The sequence below is a fragment of the Protopterus annectens genome, chromosome 8.part0 (genome assembly GCF_019279795.1).
Source record: "Protopterus annectens isolate FY-2018-M chromosome 8.part0, PAN1.0, whole genome shotgun sequence".
In the NCBI taxonomy this organism is placed as follows: Eukaryota; Metazoa; Chordata; order Ceratodontiformes; family Protopteridae; genus Protopterus; species Protopterus annectens.
This window is the reverse complement of record NC_056741.1, coordinates 1398333911-1398354244: the sequence shown is the minus strand read 5'-3', so window position 1 is coordinate 1398354244 and position 20334 is coordinate 1398333911. Positions and strand designations below refer to the sequence as shown.

At 38.0% G+C, this 20334-nt stretch overlaps 1 protein-coding gene across 1 annotated transcript in view; it reads right to left on the bottom strand.

The window, feature by feature from the left end:
* SIK2 (salt inducible kinase 2) overlaps positions 1–19578 on the bottom strand; it is an 811735-nt gene extending 792157 nt beyond the window's left edge. The window contains exon 1 of the mRNA XM_044080995.1: positions 19237–19578. Within this exon, the coding sequence (XP_043936930.1) occupies positions 19237–19578 (342 nt within the window). The remainder of the gene's footprint in view (positions 1–19236) is intronic.
* Between the last annotated feature and the right edge of the window lie 756 nt (positions 19579–20334).

The window sequence follows — 20334 nt, the reverse complement described above, 5'->3', positions numbered from 1 at the left end:
GAAGATACAACTGCACAACATCAAAACACAAACACTGCTCCTGAATAATTATTAAGGAAAGATAAGATGGAAGACATGCATTCAGGCAAAATGGTTGCATTTTGCACATGTACATGTTCTGTGTTTACTTATGTTTTACATTTTGATATACCACGGAAGCCATTCTGAGTCTCAGCAAACTTTTATGGAAAGAGATGGTCTGATTATGCAATTTTTGAGCTTTTGGGCTGAAACATTAGACATTATATGTTAATAAAACAAGGAATTATACCTATGCACAGGTGTAAAACTTGTAATTCATGTTTTGTTTGAGTTGCAACATTTCCTTCACTACAAAAGTTTAATTTTGTTCTATGAACTTCATATCAAATGTTTTAGTATTTAACAAATGTGTACTGTCAGACTTAGTGGAAACACATTAAACAAGACAACCTGTGGTAAGAATACAGCAGGCAGACTTTTTTTTTATTTGTTTAACTGCATTGTATAAAAGCATAGGGAAATCTTCCTTAAAGCAATGAATACAAAGTTTAACTTACTATAAAATAAATCACCATAACAACTCAACAGTTTCACAGCCTACTTATTTTAAGCTACGCAATGCCTCACATAGTGATAGCTCCAACTGATAACCCACTGGGTCTCCAATTTCCTCCCAGGTCCCACAGGCATGCCAATAGATGAAGAGGTACAGTTCCACCCAGCAAACCCTCAATAGGATAAACTGGACATCAATAAGCAAATGAATGTTTTAATGAATTCTGAGCACATGGCAGCAATGCTAGTCTGAATGTAAACACTGCAATCTCATGCCTGCAAAAGGGAAGGTCTTATAAAGCAGTTCACATCAGGGTATGTGAATGGGCCTGAAGCTTTGAAGTTAAACGCAAGTTAGCCCCCCCTAAACCTGTCTGCCTTAAAGTACTTCAGTGCACCACAACCAATCCTGGGAAGAACCAGTTTTACCCAGGTCTGGTTTTTACTCATTGCAATATCCTGTTTTCACTATATTCAGAGTGGCAGAAATATAAAAAAATATGATGGACAGTTACTGATGTCATTTGTTGTTAGTTGTTCTATCTGATAGACTGGTATATCAGTAGACCAGACTGACAAATCTTAAAATAATTTTGTTAGAGACAGTGGTACAAACTGCTCAGTTCATTCACTTGTTTGAGGTCTGCACTTTTACACTGTAATATATGCCACAGGGGTCAGTGATGCAATTTTTCAGGTTCATCACAAATGTGGCACCACTAAAGGGTAGGGTCTGGTGGTACTGCCTGCTTTTCATCAACATTCAGAACACGTCTAACCAGAATGTATCACTGTGACTGCATCCAACAGTTATCAGAGGTAGCATAAATAACAGCCTGGCAGGATGAACATTCATGGACCCCAGGATAAGCCTGGCACTTTGCCTGATGTTCCTTTTTTTTTTTTCACAAAACATCAGAATAATCAGCTGCTGATGTTAGAGGGCTACATATTTAACCACTGTCACAAGCTTTAAGAAACTTTCTGGATCAATTTCATTATGATTAGCACATTTATTCATTTTGAAGCACCATGGCTTTGGCAACTAAAGCTTGACAATTTGCAATGCCGTATAACAAGAACTACACAGAGATGACATCCGCTATCTGCTGCTAATATGGAATGTCTCGGGTAAGCTCTTGACTAGACCTTGTCAGCTTTACTGGAAGAAGTATACAGGACTGTGGAAAAGCACTGCAGAATTCAAGAACTGGCCTTAGCTTTTTCCTCCATGTCCATGCATTACACCATATGACTTTCAACAAGCCAGTGATCTGCATGTGCTCCCCAGTCACACCTATAATCATTGACTGAATGCAAAACAGGTTAATGTAGTGTTACTTAAATTAATATATCTGTTAGGCACCTAATTGCTAATTCCACGTGATCCATCATTTGTGATCTGTACTGGTGGATGAGGTTCCCTTTCCAAATTACATATCTGGTGATGAACCCCTATACAGACTAAATGGACACCATGAAGGGTCTCCATTCCCTGCCACATACATTATATTCTGTGTCCAGTTACAAAGCCACACTGCCACATTGACAGACCTCAGAGCAGGGTGATTTTTGTCTGGTAATGGGAACTGCTTACTGCCTGCACAAGGGGCTGTGGAAATGCTCCAGCTATGCATCTGAGCAAGGCTTCCTTGGTAATTTGACATGCAGACAACACTGGCTAGTATCCAGGTAAAGTTAAGAATGTGCAGACAAGTGCAACTCCATGTCCAACTTTAACAAAGTCATGAAACTGTATTTTTGCAACAAGCAAAACAGACTAACACAAAAGACACCTTGCTTTTGTCTCCTCACACTAGCTATTCAATATGCATCACACATTTTTCTGTGCTGCTGACAATCTAATTGCCCTGTAACCCTTTACTTCCATCACCTATTGGACCATTCATTCCTCCTATTATTTAATTTGTTTAATTATTTGTTTTATTTTACTTTATTTTGTCTACAGGGATAGAACACTGATCAGACATTACCAATAAACAGGTTCACTCTGGGTTACAAGGTGCAACAAGAACAAATACAGTAAAAATGCAGTAAAATGTAAGGAAAGAGTATTTACAGATAAAATAATGTCATTGTAAAGAATTGACATTACACTAAATTACTACAAAGTAGTTTTGTACAGCACAAATGTAAACGGTTGACATGAGAATTCATAATTGCAGAAAAGTACTGTTGTAACATAACATAGGATTAAGCAAAAAGTAGTGTAAACAGCATCTTTGTAGTAACAAGCTATATTCATGTTCACATAAGAAGTCATCTATGGGATGTAGTGATGTTAGCATATGGAGGAGTGGGAAAATTACTTACAGCAAGTGGGTTTTGGTCAGGTGTTATGTCCCTTATTGTGACACTCCCATCTGTCTTGCTCACATACAAATGGCTTGAGTTGGTGTCTGAATTTAGCCCAATCCAGGGATGCAGGGTTTGTCATGTGAGAGATGATGGTCTCAGCCATCATCTACCTGGGAAACAGAATATTTTCAGTTGCTCCTAGACCTTCCACCTCAGTTGGCAGGCATGGGATAGTACCCGCTTCAATAAGCCCAATATAATTTCTTCCTACACCTTTCCCCTCAGTTAGCAGGCATGGGGTAGTATCTGATGGACTAGGCCCAATGTGAGTGCATACATACACTCACTAGTCATGCCTAATAGATTCATAGGTGTTTACTAGGCTAATGACCACAAGGGCCTTTATAAGCCTAGCCATGCATCCCAAATCTCTGACAAGTTCTGATACCCTTGATAAGTGTAAGCATGGGTCTGGGAGATGAACCATTTACAGGTTAACTATTTGCTTTAGAGACAGAAGTGCCAAACCAGGGATGAATTTCTGGTTTCCCATCCAATTGTCCAAGTTGCACTTGAATTGAGTTATGGAGGAACTCTGCTTCACATGTTTGGGGAGCCTGTTCCATAGATGGGGTAGTCTCTAGTATACATACCTATCTCTCCAGCAGGTCCTATTTATATCACAGGCAAGGTTTAAGTCTTTAGAATAGGTAATTCTGGTTCTGTTTGTTTTGTGGATATGTGGAGGGCCCATCAGAGTGGGGTCTGATAATGCCCTGTATTCCAAGCACAGATCTTCCCTCAAAACCCTGTAGGAGACAGAATGCAGGGATAGGGACCTGAGGCAGTCTGCATAGGACATTTTACTTACACCCTGTATTCTTTTAGTGATGAACCTCTGTGGACATTCCAATTGTTGGATATGCCTGGTTAAGTAGATACCAAAGGAGGCATTGTACTCAATGACAGGTCTGATGAATGGAACAATGACTTCTTTAGACTTAGATGCCATACCTTTGTTTATAAGTTGCGCAACACAGAATGATTTCCTCACCACTGTAGACATATGATGGTCAAAGGCTAGATTACTATTTATGTGTGTCCCTAAGTCCCTGACTACTGGGTCAACTCCAAGGGATGTGTTGCTAATATTACAGTTTCCAGGGATGGATGACTTCCCAAACGATACTATTATGCATTTCTTGGCATTTAGTTTTAGTCTATGGGTCTGACACCAGTTGTTTGTCTGTGTGAGCCCCTCCTGGAGAACATTTGTGTCAGTGTGAGATTCAATGACAGCTCCTAATTTGCAATAAATAAGACAACTGTTGGCGTGTATAGACCAAAGTCAAGTGCTGATTACCTAGAGGAATGTATACATTTCTTGCATGAAACACAGGAGGGAAGAATAACATTGACTGGGACTTAAATTTACCAGGAATAGACTGAAAAAATATTGATTCAACATTAGCAAGGAAATTATTCACAGCGTATGTTCAGGAACAATTGCTTCAGATTGTAAAAAACCTACCAGGGAACGGAATATACTAGACACTGTTTGTATTTCTAAAGAAATTTCTGTTACTTCATGTTAGGTTTTACCACCTCTGACGTGCAGTGATCACAAGGTTATAAAAGTTCATTTGTTGCTAGATAATTCGTACAAACTGAAATATAAACCAATGCAAAGAATAATTACAGATAATATGGAAGCAAAACAGTCACTATAAAAATTAATTGGAGTGATACATTCAGTGGAAAAATTGCAGAAAGAACATGGAAAGTTTTGAAAGAGAAATTGTTTGAGTTTAAAAAATCGAAAATTGTTTAACATCAGGATCTCTAGGCAAACAATGTCAGGGGGATATATTTCCATAAGAACAAGATACCTGATTAAGATGAGAGACAAAAAGACTGGACAAACAAATTAAGCATAGTGTGAGACAAGATTAAGAAAAAATTTAAGAAAATGTATATAAAGATTTTGAGCATAATAGGAAATCATTTTATCATATATATATATATATATATATATATATATATATATATATATATATATATATATATATTATGTTCCACATAACATGTGGAAGGAATAAATACATATGAATTGACAAACTGTGTATAGATTCTAAAATTTATTCTCGGACACAACAGATTATAGACATATTTACAAAATCTTATACAAAACAGTTTGGCTCCACAAAGGGGGTGATAAGTTGTTCTAGTGACACCCAGATCTCAGATACTGGAATCAAATTAGGTTGCATTGAAAAAGAACTATCCAAACAAAGCACAGGGAGGAGATGGAATTACTAATAATGACCTGAAAACACTTCAGCAGGAGCTTACAGTGCCATTATATCTATTATTTACTAGGTTGCATAAATATGGGGACATTCCTCAAAATGTGAGACATGTGCTTATTAAATTTGTCTAAGGGAAAGGGGAGTAGGATAAACCAGAATCATACAGACCCTTAAGTCTACTTTCATACTGTGGGAAAATAATGGAGATGCAATATTTGATAAGACATTGTCAGAATTGGAAAAACTGCCACTTGAAACCATATATCAGCATGCATATGTTGAAAATAGAGTTATTAGCACCTGTAGCATGATGTTCTGTAACAATATAATAACAGCTATGAATGAAAAATTGTGCTGTGATGTAACTCACATAGATTTAACTTCAGCATTTGACAAGTGCCATGCACGAAACACTAAATCAATACCTAGTTCTAATTTATCGATCACTCTTGATAAGATGGACAGCTGCATGACTTACAAATAGGACATGGCAAGTATCATACAGCAATTGGACAGGTAAAATTCTTGGTTACAGTCAGGGTGCCCTACAAGGCTCTGTTTTAGGCCCTTACTTGTTTTGATTGTATTTTTCAGACCTATCTTTTTCATCTGAGGTGTTCTACAGTCTGTATGCAGATGACCTGAAACTGGGTAAACTGATTAAATGTGTTACAGATTACAGTCTGCAAAAGAACTTGACTAAACTGACAATATGAGCACTGGAGAATAATGTGCTGATAAATACATCAAAAACTAAGCATATGAGATTTGGGAAATGTAAATTGAAAGGTGAACATTTAATACAGCACACAATGATTGAAACTGTAGATTCATGTAACGACCTGGGTATATATATATATATATATATATATATATATATATATATATATATATATAGATCCAGTTTTGAGTTTTTCTAATCATATCAACAAGTTGGTTAAAGATAGTTATAGAAATACAGGTTGTAGAAAAAGATTTATAAAGTCTAGGAGATCAGAAATGATGAAGTCATTATTTGTTAATTACATTAGACCCAAACTTGAGTATGGAAAAGCAATATGAAAACCTTATAACAAAACAAGCATGGGTAAACTGGAAAGAGTAAGTAGAAATATACCAAGGGCATTCGTGGATGTGAAAATTTAAGTTATTATGAAAGACTAAAATATCTAAACTTGTACAGTGACTCATATAGATGTTTAAGAGGAGACCTTTACTCTGGTATATACGGCATCTAGAGACAACTACTTCTGAGAATGTTTGTGGTTATAAAACAGTAGTAGGGAATCAAACAACCTATGAAGAAGACTCTATAGGAATGGGAAGTGCACTAATTGGTTCTCCGTGAGAACAGCTGATGCACGGAACAGACTACCAAATTATATTAAAACAAGCATTAGTTTAGATATTTTTAAGAACAGCCTGGACACTTATTATAGAAACAACTGTTGTAGTATATTGCCAGGCTCGAAAGGCATTAATGCCTGTGCTTGAAGTATTTGTATGTATGTATGTATGTATGTATGTATGTATGCAAGTACGCATGTATGCATGCTTGTATGTAATAAGATTGCAGTGCACTGACTGTCAGCTTTGTGCTGCTGCATCCACCTTCTATGCCCGGTGCATACATTTGGAATTCGGAGCAGTGGTGCCTTTCCTGCAGTGGAAATGAGACCAACTCCTGCACCCCGACATGGGTGAGGAAGCATCAGCCAATAATTCCCATCCCTTCCTAGACAGCTTTCTCAGTCATCAAGGTGTTAACTGCTTCTGGATCATCTGAGGTGTAAAAAAGACAAAAAAAAGTCACAGCTCATAGCAGCCAAAACTCTGCGCCAGGCAGCACACCATGTAGTGCACAAAGAAGCAGCACTGGTTACACTTGAAACAACACATCTGTGTGAAAACTTACTGTCTTAAAAAAAAGTTGATTCTGGTTGCTGGAGTTGGCATTTTTCTGTTGTGTCATATGGGGCAGTATGTAGGGGTCCACGTACGATAAGATCCGATTCCTTTATTGTCATTGCACAAGTACAATGACATTTGTAGCATTCTCCTAAGGTGCATTCACATACAATGAACATGAATAAATGAGGGAATACAATAAAATACCAAGAAATACAATATAATGCAATGCAATGCTGTAAACAACTATTATTATTGCACTTGGGTATATTGCACACGAAAGAAGTAAAAATACGGTGCATAGGAATGTAAACATATACCTTACAGTGCAAATGGCTATTATCCGTACTCAATGTAAGTATTTAGCATTGTTCAGGTCACGTATGGCTCTGGGATAGAAACTATTCTTAAGTCTGTTTGTCCGAGATGAAATGGACCTGAACCATCTGCCAGAAAGCAGCAGCTCAAACAGGTGATGTCCAAGGTGAGAAAGGTCTTTCAAGATGTTGGTTGTTCTGCTGAGACAGCGAGAGCTGAAGGGTTCCTCTACAGAGGGCAGTGAGCAGCCAATGATTTTCTGGGCAAAGTTAATGATCCTTTGAAGGGCATTCCTGTCTGCTGTCAAGCTGTTGACATACCATGCAGAAATGCAGTATGTCAGCACACTTTCAATGAAATAGTGGTAAAAAGGCACCAGTAGCTTCTACAGATTGTTTTTCCTGAAGATCCCCAGGAAGTACTGAGCCTTCTTGACAGCCTCCATGGTGTTCATGGACCAAGAGAGAGATCTTCTGCTGCATGCACACCTAAAAACTTGAAGGCAGGAACCCTTTCCACACAGTCTCCATTGACATCTGTTGGGTTGTAATGTGCATTGTCCCTCCGGAAATCATAAGTTCTTTTGTTTTGGCAGAATTCAGGACAAGGTTATTCTCTGTACACCATGCAGCCAGTCGTTGAACTTCATCTCTATATGCTGTCTTGTCTCCTCCTGAAATAATTACAACTACTGTGGTTTCATCCATAAAATTAATGATGGTACTAGAATGATAGGGGGGAAACAGTTGTGGGTGTAAAGAATATACAGAAGGGGCTCAGCATACAGCCTTGTGGGACACCAATGTTTAGTCTGAGAGTGGAGGAGAGGTGCGGGCCTATTCTAACCATCTGAAGATGGTTAGTCAAAAAGGCTTTAATCTAATGGCAGGTAGGTTATGAAAGTCCTACGCTAGTGAGTTTAGTGACCAGTCTATCCAGGATAACTGTGTTAAAAGCTGAACTAAAGTCTACAAAGAGCATCCTCACATAGCTCCCCTGCTGCTCAAGATGACAAAGTGCAGTGTGTAAGGCACTGGAGATGGCATCCTCTGTAGACCTAATTACTCTGTAAGCATACTGATGTGTATCCGAGATAACTGGGAGACTGTCCCTGATGTGTCGCAGAACAGTTGTTCAAAACACTTCATGATGACTGGAGTAAGTGCCACTGGACTGTAGTTATTGAGACTGTTGATGACAGGTTTCTTCGGCAGTGGAATGATAGTAGTTGACTTCAGACAAGATGGAATAGCAGACTTAGACAGAGACAGGTTGAAGATCTTTGTGAAGGCCCCACAGAGCTCTCTGCGCATTCTTTCAGCACCCATCCCATCACTCCAACAGGGCCAGCAGCCTTTCTTGGATTAACCACTTTCAATACACATCTTACATCATGCTCTTGTACTGTGAATGTGTGGTTGTAGGAGGCTGGTATAGATGACGTGAGACTGCTGTGGACTATCTGATGGTGTCTAGGCATGAATGTATTCAGTGTTTCCACCTCAGAACAGGTGAAGAAATAATTAAGTTTCTCTGCCTTCGAGGTATCTCGATCAACAGCCATATGGTTACTGGTTTTATGATTGGTGATGTGAATACCTTGCCATAGTCGTTTTGGGTCCTTGTTGGTGAACTGGTCCTCTATCTTCCTTTCATAGGCCACTTTAGTCTCTCTGATGGCTTTCTTTAGGTTGGCTCTAATCATGCTGTAAAGGATTCTATTGCCAGACCTGAAGGCTGTACTGCAGTCCTTGAGAAGAGATCTGACCTTCTTCTTTATCTAGGGCTTCTGATTAGGGTATATACAAATATGTTTGCCCACAGTGACTTTGTCAGAACAGGTTTTTATGTAACAGAATATCGTTGATGTGTACTCTTCCAAATCCTGATCCTCAAAAATATCCCAGTTAGTTCTTTCAAAGCAATCTTGCAGCTGCGAGAGTGTACCATACGGCCATATTCTAACAATCTTTGTAATAATCTGGTCTTTTCTTACAACAGGAATATATGCTGGAGTCAAAAGTATGGACAAATGGTCTGAATGGTCTAGATGAGGCAGCTGTTTTGCCCCATAGCCCTCCTTGATATTTGACTAGGCCTCGTCCAATGTACTTTCTTCCCTGGTTGCACATTTGATGTGTCGATGTAATTTGGGGAGAAGTGACTTTAACTCCATCTGATTCAAATTGCCAGCTATAATATGAACAGCATCAGGATGAATATTTTCTTGCAATTTAATGATGTCAAACAGGTGACCTAGAGCTGTGCAGGCATTAGCATCTGGAGGAATGTAAACTGCCATGACTATAACAGCAGTGAACTCCTGAGGTAAATAAAAAGGCCTGCATTTGATTGTCATATACTCCAGATAAGGAGAGCAGTAACTGTCTACAGTCTTTGCATTGGTACACCAGTTGTTATTTACACAGATGCAAAGCCCCTCACCTCTGCTCTTACTCGAGTCTTATTTCCTGTCCCACCTAAAAGCTGTGTGACCTTCCAGCTCAATGGCTGCATCTGGTATACACAAGTGTGGACATGTCTCTGTACATAATAAAATGTAACAGTCTCTTACAAGTTTGTTTTCATAAATCTGTAGCTGAAGTTCATCCATTTTGTCTATGGTAGATCTGGCATTAGCAAGAAATATTCTGGGAAGAGGTAGTTTGTTAGGACGTTTCCTTAGCCTAGCATGTAGGCTGGACCTGCAGCCATGCTTTTGCTCCCTGTTTCTTCTCCACCTTCATCTCTTCCATGGACAACAATCCAAGGAGAGCCTGATGTTCTTGCTATCTCCTCTGGTATGTCATATGAGTGTAAGAATTCACTTGTAACAGCATGATGGCACTGAAATCCAATATGCAAGAGATCTTGTCGACTGTATCTAAGATCATCCTGACTGAACTTAACAGTAAAGAACATACATATGAACAGAAAAAACACAAAAAACAAGCAGCGAAAAGGAGAGCATTGAGCCGCTGTGACTGTGTGTGCCTCCATCTTGAAAAATGGCTGTATGCGATACAGCCAACTAAAATACATCACATTTTTTTTTTATATTATTTTCTCTTTTCCACAAAGCAAAACTAGGAGATAGTTAAACAAAGCAAACTGCTACCCTGAGTGGCATCTGCTGCTATTTTTGTAAAACAGGACTATCACTTCCATGTCACATTGAAAAGTGTTTTTTATAAAGGGAAACTTCAGTTAAAGAATTGCTATAATTTTTGGACCAAACATTTTTCATAATAGTTTCACATGGCATTTCCTCATTCCAGAGCACACGCAGAGTGGTAGCTACAACACACTAGGGTACATTGTCACCAAAAGAAAGTGACAGACTTAAGTGACTACGGGTCTGAGCAGATGGGAGAGACAGGAAGGAGACACCAAGGGGGGGAGTGAAGGAAATGAGTGAAGTTTTTGGATGTGAAGCTACACTGAATTGTGCATACATGTACTTCAGTTCTCTTTGTTTCACTTCAAATTGTTTTGTAGTTATGGCATTTAGACCCTAGAACATCTCTGATGGTGTCTAGGTCTCTCGAACTTAAACCTTCATAAGGACTGCAGTAGTATCAGAAAGTAGACATTTTTATGGAATGGGATTTTATGAGTGCCAGTGTGATTAAAACATATGATGGAAAGGGGGCAAAAGTCTGTTTTGATATTGCTTTATACTTTTTTCTTTGAGTATTGATTGTAATGAGAAATCTCATGTTTGTGGAATTGATTGCATCAAAATATGACTTCTAGAATGTTACATCAAAGAGTCACCTTAGAACCTTAGTTGGATATATCGAATATACACATCTTAATAAAATGTTCTAAGTATTGTTCCTTGGATGAACTTATTCACTGATTCTGTAATTGCTAACATCCCAGTAAGGAATATTAGAGTAACTGTAGACTACTTTGTACTGTATGTACCTATATATATATATATAATAAAATGTATCCATACAGCTATATATAAAATAAAATCTATAGATTTACATCTATGATATCTATATTTATAAATAGGTAAATATCTGTGTTACAGGGAAGATATAGTCAGTACTATATAGTGTATGTTATACAATTTAATCCTTTTTTAAAATGTCTTCATATGTACAACTTAATTTTTGAAAGGTGATGTTTTGCCAAGCTCACTGATTCTTAGTGACCTAATGTGAAAATTTATACTATAAACTGATTTATGGAGTGGGTTAGGTGCTTGATGACATTTTAGTCAAATATTATATTGATTAAAATGCCATTTGGTCAGATATCACTGCAGAAGAGAGTGATGTGAGTTTTAGTTGGGATTAGTATTGTAGTTTGCGTTGGTGTTAGGATTGCATTTAATGATATCAGGCATGCGGGACATTTTATTCAGTAAGGGATGCTTTGGCAGGGTTTGCTAAAGGAAATAATGTGAGTAATTATGTGTACATGGCAGTGTTTTATGTACTTTCAATTAATTTGTGTTTCAAAGTGGTTTTGAGTTTTGTTAACTTTTTGTGCGATCTCTGCTTGACTTACAAAGCCGTGTCTGACCCAGCTCTGTTAGAAATGCCACATCTAAAGAAATCCCAATCCCTCTGCACTACATGCTCCAGAGACCTCAACCTCATTACCACAATCAACAGAACAAGCTGGAGGAACAGGTTCATAACCCAGAGACTGCCCATGCTATGGAACAGACTTCCCATACATGTCAAGCGGAGCACCTCACTGGCCCTCTTCAAGAGAAATCTTGATGAGTGGATGGGAAATAGAAAATTCACCCCGGGGATCACTCCATTGGCTCTACTTGACAGAGGCACTGGGAACTAAGGTCAGGTGGCATGATGCCAGGGTAATCCCATGGGCTAGGCTTGTAAAGGCACCAGGGCCATTAGCCTAGTACACACCTATGAACCTATGAAAGGGTGTATTAATTTATGCTATCTTTGATGGGGTAATCATCATTAAAATCTAGATCCACTGATTTGACAGTCTGCATGAAAAATGTAGAGAAAATCATTCACTAGAACACATCTTGATTTTTATCCAACCACTACAAAGGTTATGAATATGTTTGTTTGGGGGTGGGTGGGGGAGGGTAAAGTGTAACTAAAATATAAAGAGTACAAAGGTTAGAAAAAAGGTGTGTCAAAATTTCTGCACCATTGTTCGGTGTGCACTTTATTAGTTATGAAGTAAAAAGACTCACAGGAATATTATTGTGTTTTTCATCTTCGGTTACATAAATCTGATTGACTCCACAAAACAAAGGATAAGGATTTATATGATTTTTGTGAGATACAGCGGCAACAGCAGCAACAGCAGTGGAATCTGATGTATATACATCTGAAATTTCTGACAATATCCTGGAATGAAATGGCAGCCTAACCATGACTTGATATTTGCCTAATCCTATGATTTGCTAGAATGCTGGAATACTCTGCAGCTCCCACATGACTCTGAGTGTATCAGAAATAGATTAAGTGGATCTCTGAACACAAATATGATTACAGCTTCCCTAGAAACAATATTTACCATCTAAAAAAATAATTTTAAATGGGATGAAGTCAGAAAGCATGCATTAATTTCTTAACTGTTGTGGTAACAGCTGGATGCAAGCAAATGCATATGACAAAGCAGTGAAAGTATGTTATAAGTGCAGAATGCACATTTTGGCTGCATCTGTGTGAGAAGATGGCCCCATAAGTTCAGTTAACCAGATGGATGACATTTTTTTGTAAAATGTAAAAAACGCAACCATGAAGATGGGCAAGATGAGTGATCCCTTACAGAATCTTCTGGGGGGGGGGGGCTTACCTTTAAGCAGCTCATGTTGATAAAAAAATAATAATTATTTCTTAGTTTAAAGATATTACACTTATTGCAGTGATCTGTATGTTTTTTTAAATAAAATTAGAGTATAGACAGCAACTTCCATGATACATTTTTACATAATTACTAAACATAGTTCTAAGAAACTAAAATAAGATGGCATACTGTTTAGCAGATGGAAAAATCCAGAAGTGGCTTGAGTGCAGTGCAGGTCTAGTCTTTAAGCAAACCTTTTCTGACCTAATGCGTAGTGAACTCTCAAGATTAAAACCAATCATGTACTATACAGGCATTTTTTATCAGTCTAATTTTTGGTTAGAGAGCTGCATTTTACACACAGAAGTCCTATTAGGTTCAACACCTTTTTTACATGTGTCCTCAGAGCAAAGTTCAACAGACCTGTATATGTAATCTACAGCTGGCAGAACCTGACTAGCATGTTCGATCATATAATCAAGGCAGAACCTAAGCTCAGTTCTGCCGTGGCTCAAAATCAAAACCTCTTGTTCTGGCTACCTGCAGTTCATGGCGACGACAATCCTTTTACATACACTTCAGAAACATACAGTGTGATTGTGCAGGACTACTGAACATATGGTAGTCTTCAAGTAATCAACATTTTGTGTAACTACTACATACAGATGCATGTTTTCATTTAGCTAGACAGCAATAAAATGCAGCTTATACTGTCAACATGGAAAATAACTGGGAATACAGAAACGATTTTGCACAAGCAGATGAAAAAGTGAAAGAAAGGCTAAATGTTATTCACAGCTTCTTACCATTTGAATGCATTATATGCTACTTAAACTCACGCTACATGTAATACCACACATGCTGTCAATACATTTAGTATATTACACATTTTCATAATTCTACTGGCTCTGTCCTGTTCACATATGCATTTTGTCTGATTCTTGGCTGTAAATATTAAGAGGATATGCAACATATTCAGAAAACACTAGTTATCCATCGTGTTCACAAAAGATTAGGTCAGTCTTCAGGAACTGCACAAAAACAATGTACATTGCTTTATTAAAACAAGAAATGCATCCACAGTGTCTAAAATGAGGCACTGCTTATAGGACTACTGTAAAAGCTATGCATTTTGCAAGAATGTCTTTATTCCTCCCCCTATAATGTTGCAAAAGGCATAAAGCAGCAAACTCGAAACAAAATGTAAAAATACAAGAATTGTATTTCTATATAGTTATACCTTAATGAGGAAAGAGTTACGTGAAATTATTCATACATTTACTTGAGTTTCAACACTATTAAAGCATTCTGGGGTGAATGCTTATCATTAAGATGCTCTGAGATCCAACCCATTCCAGGCATTTCTAAAACTTAAAGTTAGCAGTTGAGAACCTGTATACCAGGAACAAAGGTAAACTTATTTTTCTGTATGAAAAAAAAAATGACACTGATGGTACGTGCAAAGATGAGCACATCTTTAAACAGAACTACCAGCAGGAATAGCACTGCTTGCAAAATCAAGACAGTTTACACAGTGGCTGCAAACAGAAGAAATATGTAAATAACTTTTGCTGAATGCAGCACTGAAAATGCAAACAGTACAAAAAGCAACGTATTAAAATAGCAGCAGGTGATGTTTGTATCCCTTTCAACACCAGAACTGATATACAGGTTACTTGAAGGAAGCAAGTTATAAGTAATGAACCACTAAAATGATATCCTGAAGTTTTGCACTCTGCTATGCATATGCAAGCATCTGAATAAAATGTATATAAACTCTCTTCCTCCTCAGCTAAGTGCACAAATTATTGTCTCTTCAGATTTCACAGTATATTTCAACATCTAGGCCTTGGCTACTGTGCTAAAGGCATATGCCTTTTTCTGATGCTAGACTTGGCGAAAAAGCACAGCAGTCATGCAGACTCTGTAATGAGCGAGAACATAAGATAGATGCACACCATAATATTTAAGTTAGTTTAACCCCCCCACAGAAAGATATGACTTCAACAGATAAATAAGTTAAAAGAGATTGAAGAGTAACACATAAGCTATACTTTAGAATCCTACTACATTTAGGGGAGTATTCGGAAACAAACTCATTAGTCTATATTTAGCCATGTTTGTCATTTCTCCCTCAAAAAGATGCTTATTGCATTTCAGATGTGTTGATAAGTTTCATATTTCTTCATCATGAAAATGTTCACTTTTCTAAATGGCATACACTGACTTGCTGCAGTATAAATCGGTCTGTGTGTGCTGACAACACAAACAAGTGAGCACAGTCTCTCTCACACACTCCATCTCTCACACTGAAATTAAGACTGCAACAGAAACTAAGTATGCACATGCGAATGCAGACATATTTAATTACAGCATCCTCACTTCTTCAAGAAAGATTCACAACAAAACCATTTCATCAGAATTTGGTGTCACATAACCACCGATATTATGGGCATCTGCATTTACCGTGTGAGACACAACATTTCTAAGCTGATTGAGATATTTCTCAATGACACTAGAAGTCCAAAGTAGATGCCACTTCTGGGATCACACCAACAGTTAATGGAACTCAGAAGACATACAATGAAAGACTCATTAACACCTACTGATATAGGCACTGTTGGAATTTGCTCAGTGATTAAACTGAAAATGTTTACATAGTATAACTGTCAGCTTTTAAGATTTGAAAGAGCAAATCTAACATCTAAAGGAGGTGGCACTTTTAAACATTATTTCATGAAAAGAGAGACAGAGAAGCTGATGGAAATTAGCTCAATGTAGTTCCTGTCCACCTTGATCTCAGTTTTGCTTAGCTGGACTTCTTCGGAAGGTTTTTCCAATGTCTGTTCACTTTTTGAAGTATTGCTTTCTAAGTGTTAGATGCAACTGTTTAGAAATTAAATTGAGTTTCCTATGTCCACGAAATTATTCTGAGAAAAATCATCAATGACTTTACCCATTAATAAAAGGTTATACATAATGGTACAGAAATGTTGCAAGCTTCAAGTAACTGTTTTATTTTGTATTACGACATTCTGACACTGCCTACACTGTTATGGTATATTCGACTTGTTGATTTCAGTCCTGGCTGAAGCAATTTGTGAGAACAAGGCAAGTGATTTGTATAGAAAAGGTATCTTCAGGACTTCACATAAAGCTTTTTTTTTTCTTCTCTTTAATCTGAGCCTGTGTCTGAAACTTTTGTTAAGGTTTCAGTCCAGGCTAATGTGGGGAAAGTGTTTGATGGCAAATGTTTTCAGTTATTTAGTACATTTCCTTGAGTGAGTTTTTATTTCCTCCTCAAGTTTGTCTAATACAGTTTTAAACCAGCCTACATTGCAATTAGAATGACATTTATGATGTCATGAAAGTAATTTTAACTTATAATTGACACTGATAAATATAGACTTGTTTTATTAGCTTGGTTTGTTACACACTTTTTACTGATTAATATCTAAATCAGTACTCTAATTGTACACTTTCATCACAGGGAATACGGATAATAGTTCTCAGTCTTTCAGGGCAATAATTCTGAACAAAGCCAAAAATAATAGGAAAAAGTGCCCCAGATCAGGAACAGATTTTAAACATTGCTCTTATAAATTTATAATGTTGCTAAAATTACAAGTTTGCAGTTGCATGCATTTTACAAATTATATAAAGTCTGAAACTCAAAAGTCTGCCAGTCCTAAATGATTTGCCGGAAAAGCATACATTTCACGAGGATAATATCAAAAATATACAAGACAGCAACATTCTGCGAAATTATGGACAGTTGAGAGGTACAAGGACCCCTTTTCGGTGCAAATTCGAAGAAAGAGCGCACATCCGTAACCATCTTAGGTCTCTCCTTTACCATGAGTAAGGTATGCCTTACCTACAGTTAAAGCATTCATATGCAGTCGTTTTCCCGTTTTACCCACAGAGGTTTTGTAAAAGGTGTCTATTTTTATTTGTTTGTATCGAAAGGAATCAGATTATCCTAGTAAGTGCTATCATATTTTTGTAAAGACAAGTCCAGGATTTTAGACACGAAACCAAACACGCGCACACATACCTCTCATCTTTCCTCACAAAATCGGCGTTTTTTTCTGACAAGTCATTAAAGTCAATAAATAATGACACATTCGAGTTTCAGGCTTCAAATCCTTCTGAAAATGCATTCTAACAGAAATCCTGTTATTCTATCAACTTTTTAAGTTTTTAAGAATATTTAAAACGTGTCCTTATTTTGTGGGGCCATGCCCCCCCCCCCCAACAATTATTTTGGCTTCATCCAGATTTTCTGCTCTAACTAGTTGAGAGGTCTGAATCTCTCTCTCTCTCTCACACACACACACACACGCAGAGCTGAGTGTAAATAAGGGCTGCAGTTTTTACATTGTTCCTGTTTCTCGGATGTCCTCCTTATTTCCCGCTGTTCACAGCCTAAAGTAAAGTAAGACAGCTTGGGAAAGAGAAATGCTCATCTTGCAGGCGTGTGTGTTACAAAAAGTGAGCTTGCTTCCTGCAGTGCGCACTCTGTGTCTCCGGATGCACTGTTGGCTCTCCAGAGACACTAGTGTTTTACCACATATAATGTGCCATTCAGGAGACATTCGTAACTTTTAGCTGTTTTGCACACAGTGCATTAGTTATAAAATGCACTTAAAACAACTAATAAATTAGTGCCAGTGAAAATGCACTACTAAAATATATACAGGCACAATTATAAGTAGTCACTAAGATAATGCAAGTCAGTTTAAAACACCCTCGCCCTTCGCACACGAAATTAAATACAGTATTAAAACAGCTGCAAAACTGAGCATGAAGTGTACACTGCTGCGCGCAGGGTAAACAGTTCAAGGATCTTATGAAGGTAAATGGAAGTTACTCAATATTGTCCAAAACACGAGGTTGGCACCCGCTAAGGTTCTGCAAACACTGTGTCATTTTCAGCTACATCTCTTGTACACGGTCTGAGGCAAAATATTGCCATCTCTGGTATCTTGGTACTGTCTGCAAACACCATTTAGCATGGTGAAGCTCTTGGCAAGAGGAGGGAAATGACTGCTGGAAAACGGCATCCCTCCAAGTAAGAGGAAAAGATCAAATGACCAAAGGAAATGAATAGCAAGTTTGTGTCCTCAGAGAGGTTACATGCCCCCAAGGGCCTCGGCAAAAGGTCTGCAACCTGCACGAGACAAGTGACAAAGTACTTCTAAGTATCAGTCTCAAAACAAGCACTGAACCACATTACATTACTGCTCCAGGAATGCGATGCTTCACATGGCAGAAGAAGCTGAAACACTAGTACTAGACTCTTGTCTAAAAATGAGATGTTGCAACTTTAATATGCAGTCTACACCAAATAGGCAAAATCACTTCATATTTGAGTGTTTCTGTTGCCCTCTTTTTTTTTGGCAGTGAAATGTTGCTGCCTCTCAGCATAATAAATATTCAGTGGGTGCCATCAGGGTCAATCGACCCCAGCATTAAAAAAATATGTTGTGTTTTGTGATTTAAAAGCACCAGATGTAAAAATGTGTCTCTATTTTTGACGTCAGTGCATGTATGACACTTTTAACTTGCAGAAAGCTTATTTTATTAGTTTAGTACATGGAGTACACAGCTTACTTTTAAGTATAGTACGTTTTCAGTGGTAAATTAAAGAAACATTGCATTGGAACTTTATAATAGACTAGTAAGCTCGATGTTGCATAAATGATGAGAAGCACAAAGCATTTTATAAGCAACACTATCACAGTTGTGCATATTGGTGTCCGGGTTCTGGGGAAACACTTGGGCATTTCACTGTGTTGTATACAAAGATGTGCAGATGTGACAGCGGTTAATAACATTTTCCAAACAAACGCACAGGAAAACTTAAAAGAAGCATACAACTTTCTAATTGCAATTGTGGGTGCTCAGCATGTTGTTGAAGCTCGCTTTGCTACCTCAAGCAATAGTATTGTACAATTACAATAATTCAGACAGAGATGGAATGCATCTTAGTTCCTCTCCATTCAGTAAAGCAAACATAAGAAAGGAGAACAGCAGAATTACTTGCCTCCGTTTTGGTTATGCGATGCCTGGCCAGCTTCACCACTGCAAAATTCCCTTTTCCTAATGTGCCTTCTATATCGTAAAAGCCCACCCGGACGGGACCCCGCTGCAGCTGCCTCTGACAATCCGCCATGACCATGCTGGGACCCCGAGATAGAGCAATAAAAGAAACCAAATTATCGGCTTTTCGTGAGCCGAGCCAGCTTGTTTCTGAGGATGAATAAGTGAGGGAGGGAGAGGCAGGAGGAGAGGGAGAGCAAACGCGGTAAGAACCGGACAAAAAGCACTCATAGAAAAGCAGAGAACAGCTCAACAGAGGAATCAGGTTCTCGGGGTTGACGTCCATTGACGTCAGAGTCGCCAGGGGTATATGTACAGTGGGCGGGGACTAAAGACTTTCACAGTTCACTGCCAATTTGTCGCTAAGGCAACGAGAGCCACCTCTTACGTCAACCTCAAGCCACTGCTATTCTACAAGCTGTCAATCAGCAACTTACACTGTTCTTATTCTTTGTGTAAGGTCAGATAAAGCTTCCTTCAAAGCTTGCTACAGGAGAATAAACAAGGTTTATATGTATCTGTGTGTGTGTGTGTGTGTGTGTGTGTGTGTTCATATGTATGTATTGTATGTATGTGTGTGTGTACACGTGTGTGTGCATGTATGTTTATATATATATATATATATATATATATATATATATAAATGTACGTACACACACACACAATATATATATGAGCTCAACACACATAATATATATGAACACAGCACACACACGTTTTAACTGTTGATTTTGGTCCTGCTGATACTGGAGCAGACAGATAATTCACTGTATAAGGAGCTCCTCTATTTTTTTTTCATAAGGAACTCTTGTGATTATTTTAAGGCAGGAAGTGTGAGTGTTGACTTCTGGTTAATGTCAAACATGAAGGCAGATTACCTTGCCGCTAAGACCTAACTGAAATCTAAAGACGACTGTTTTTTAAAACAATTTTTAAGTTCTGCTCGCCGTAGGATTATGAAGCATTATGAAGTCTGAGCTGTGTGAAGTTCCTAACCCCTCCCCCTGAAAATTCCTAGTACTAATTTCCCTTCAAGCTAGAT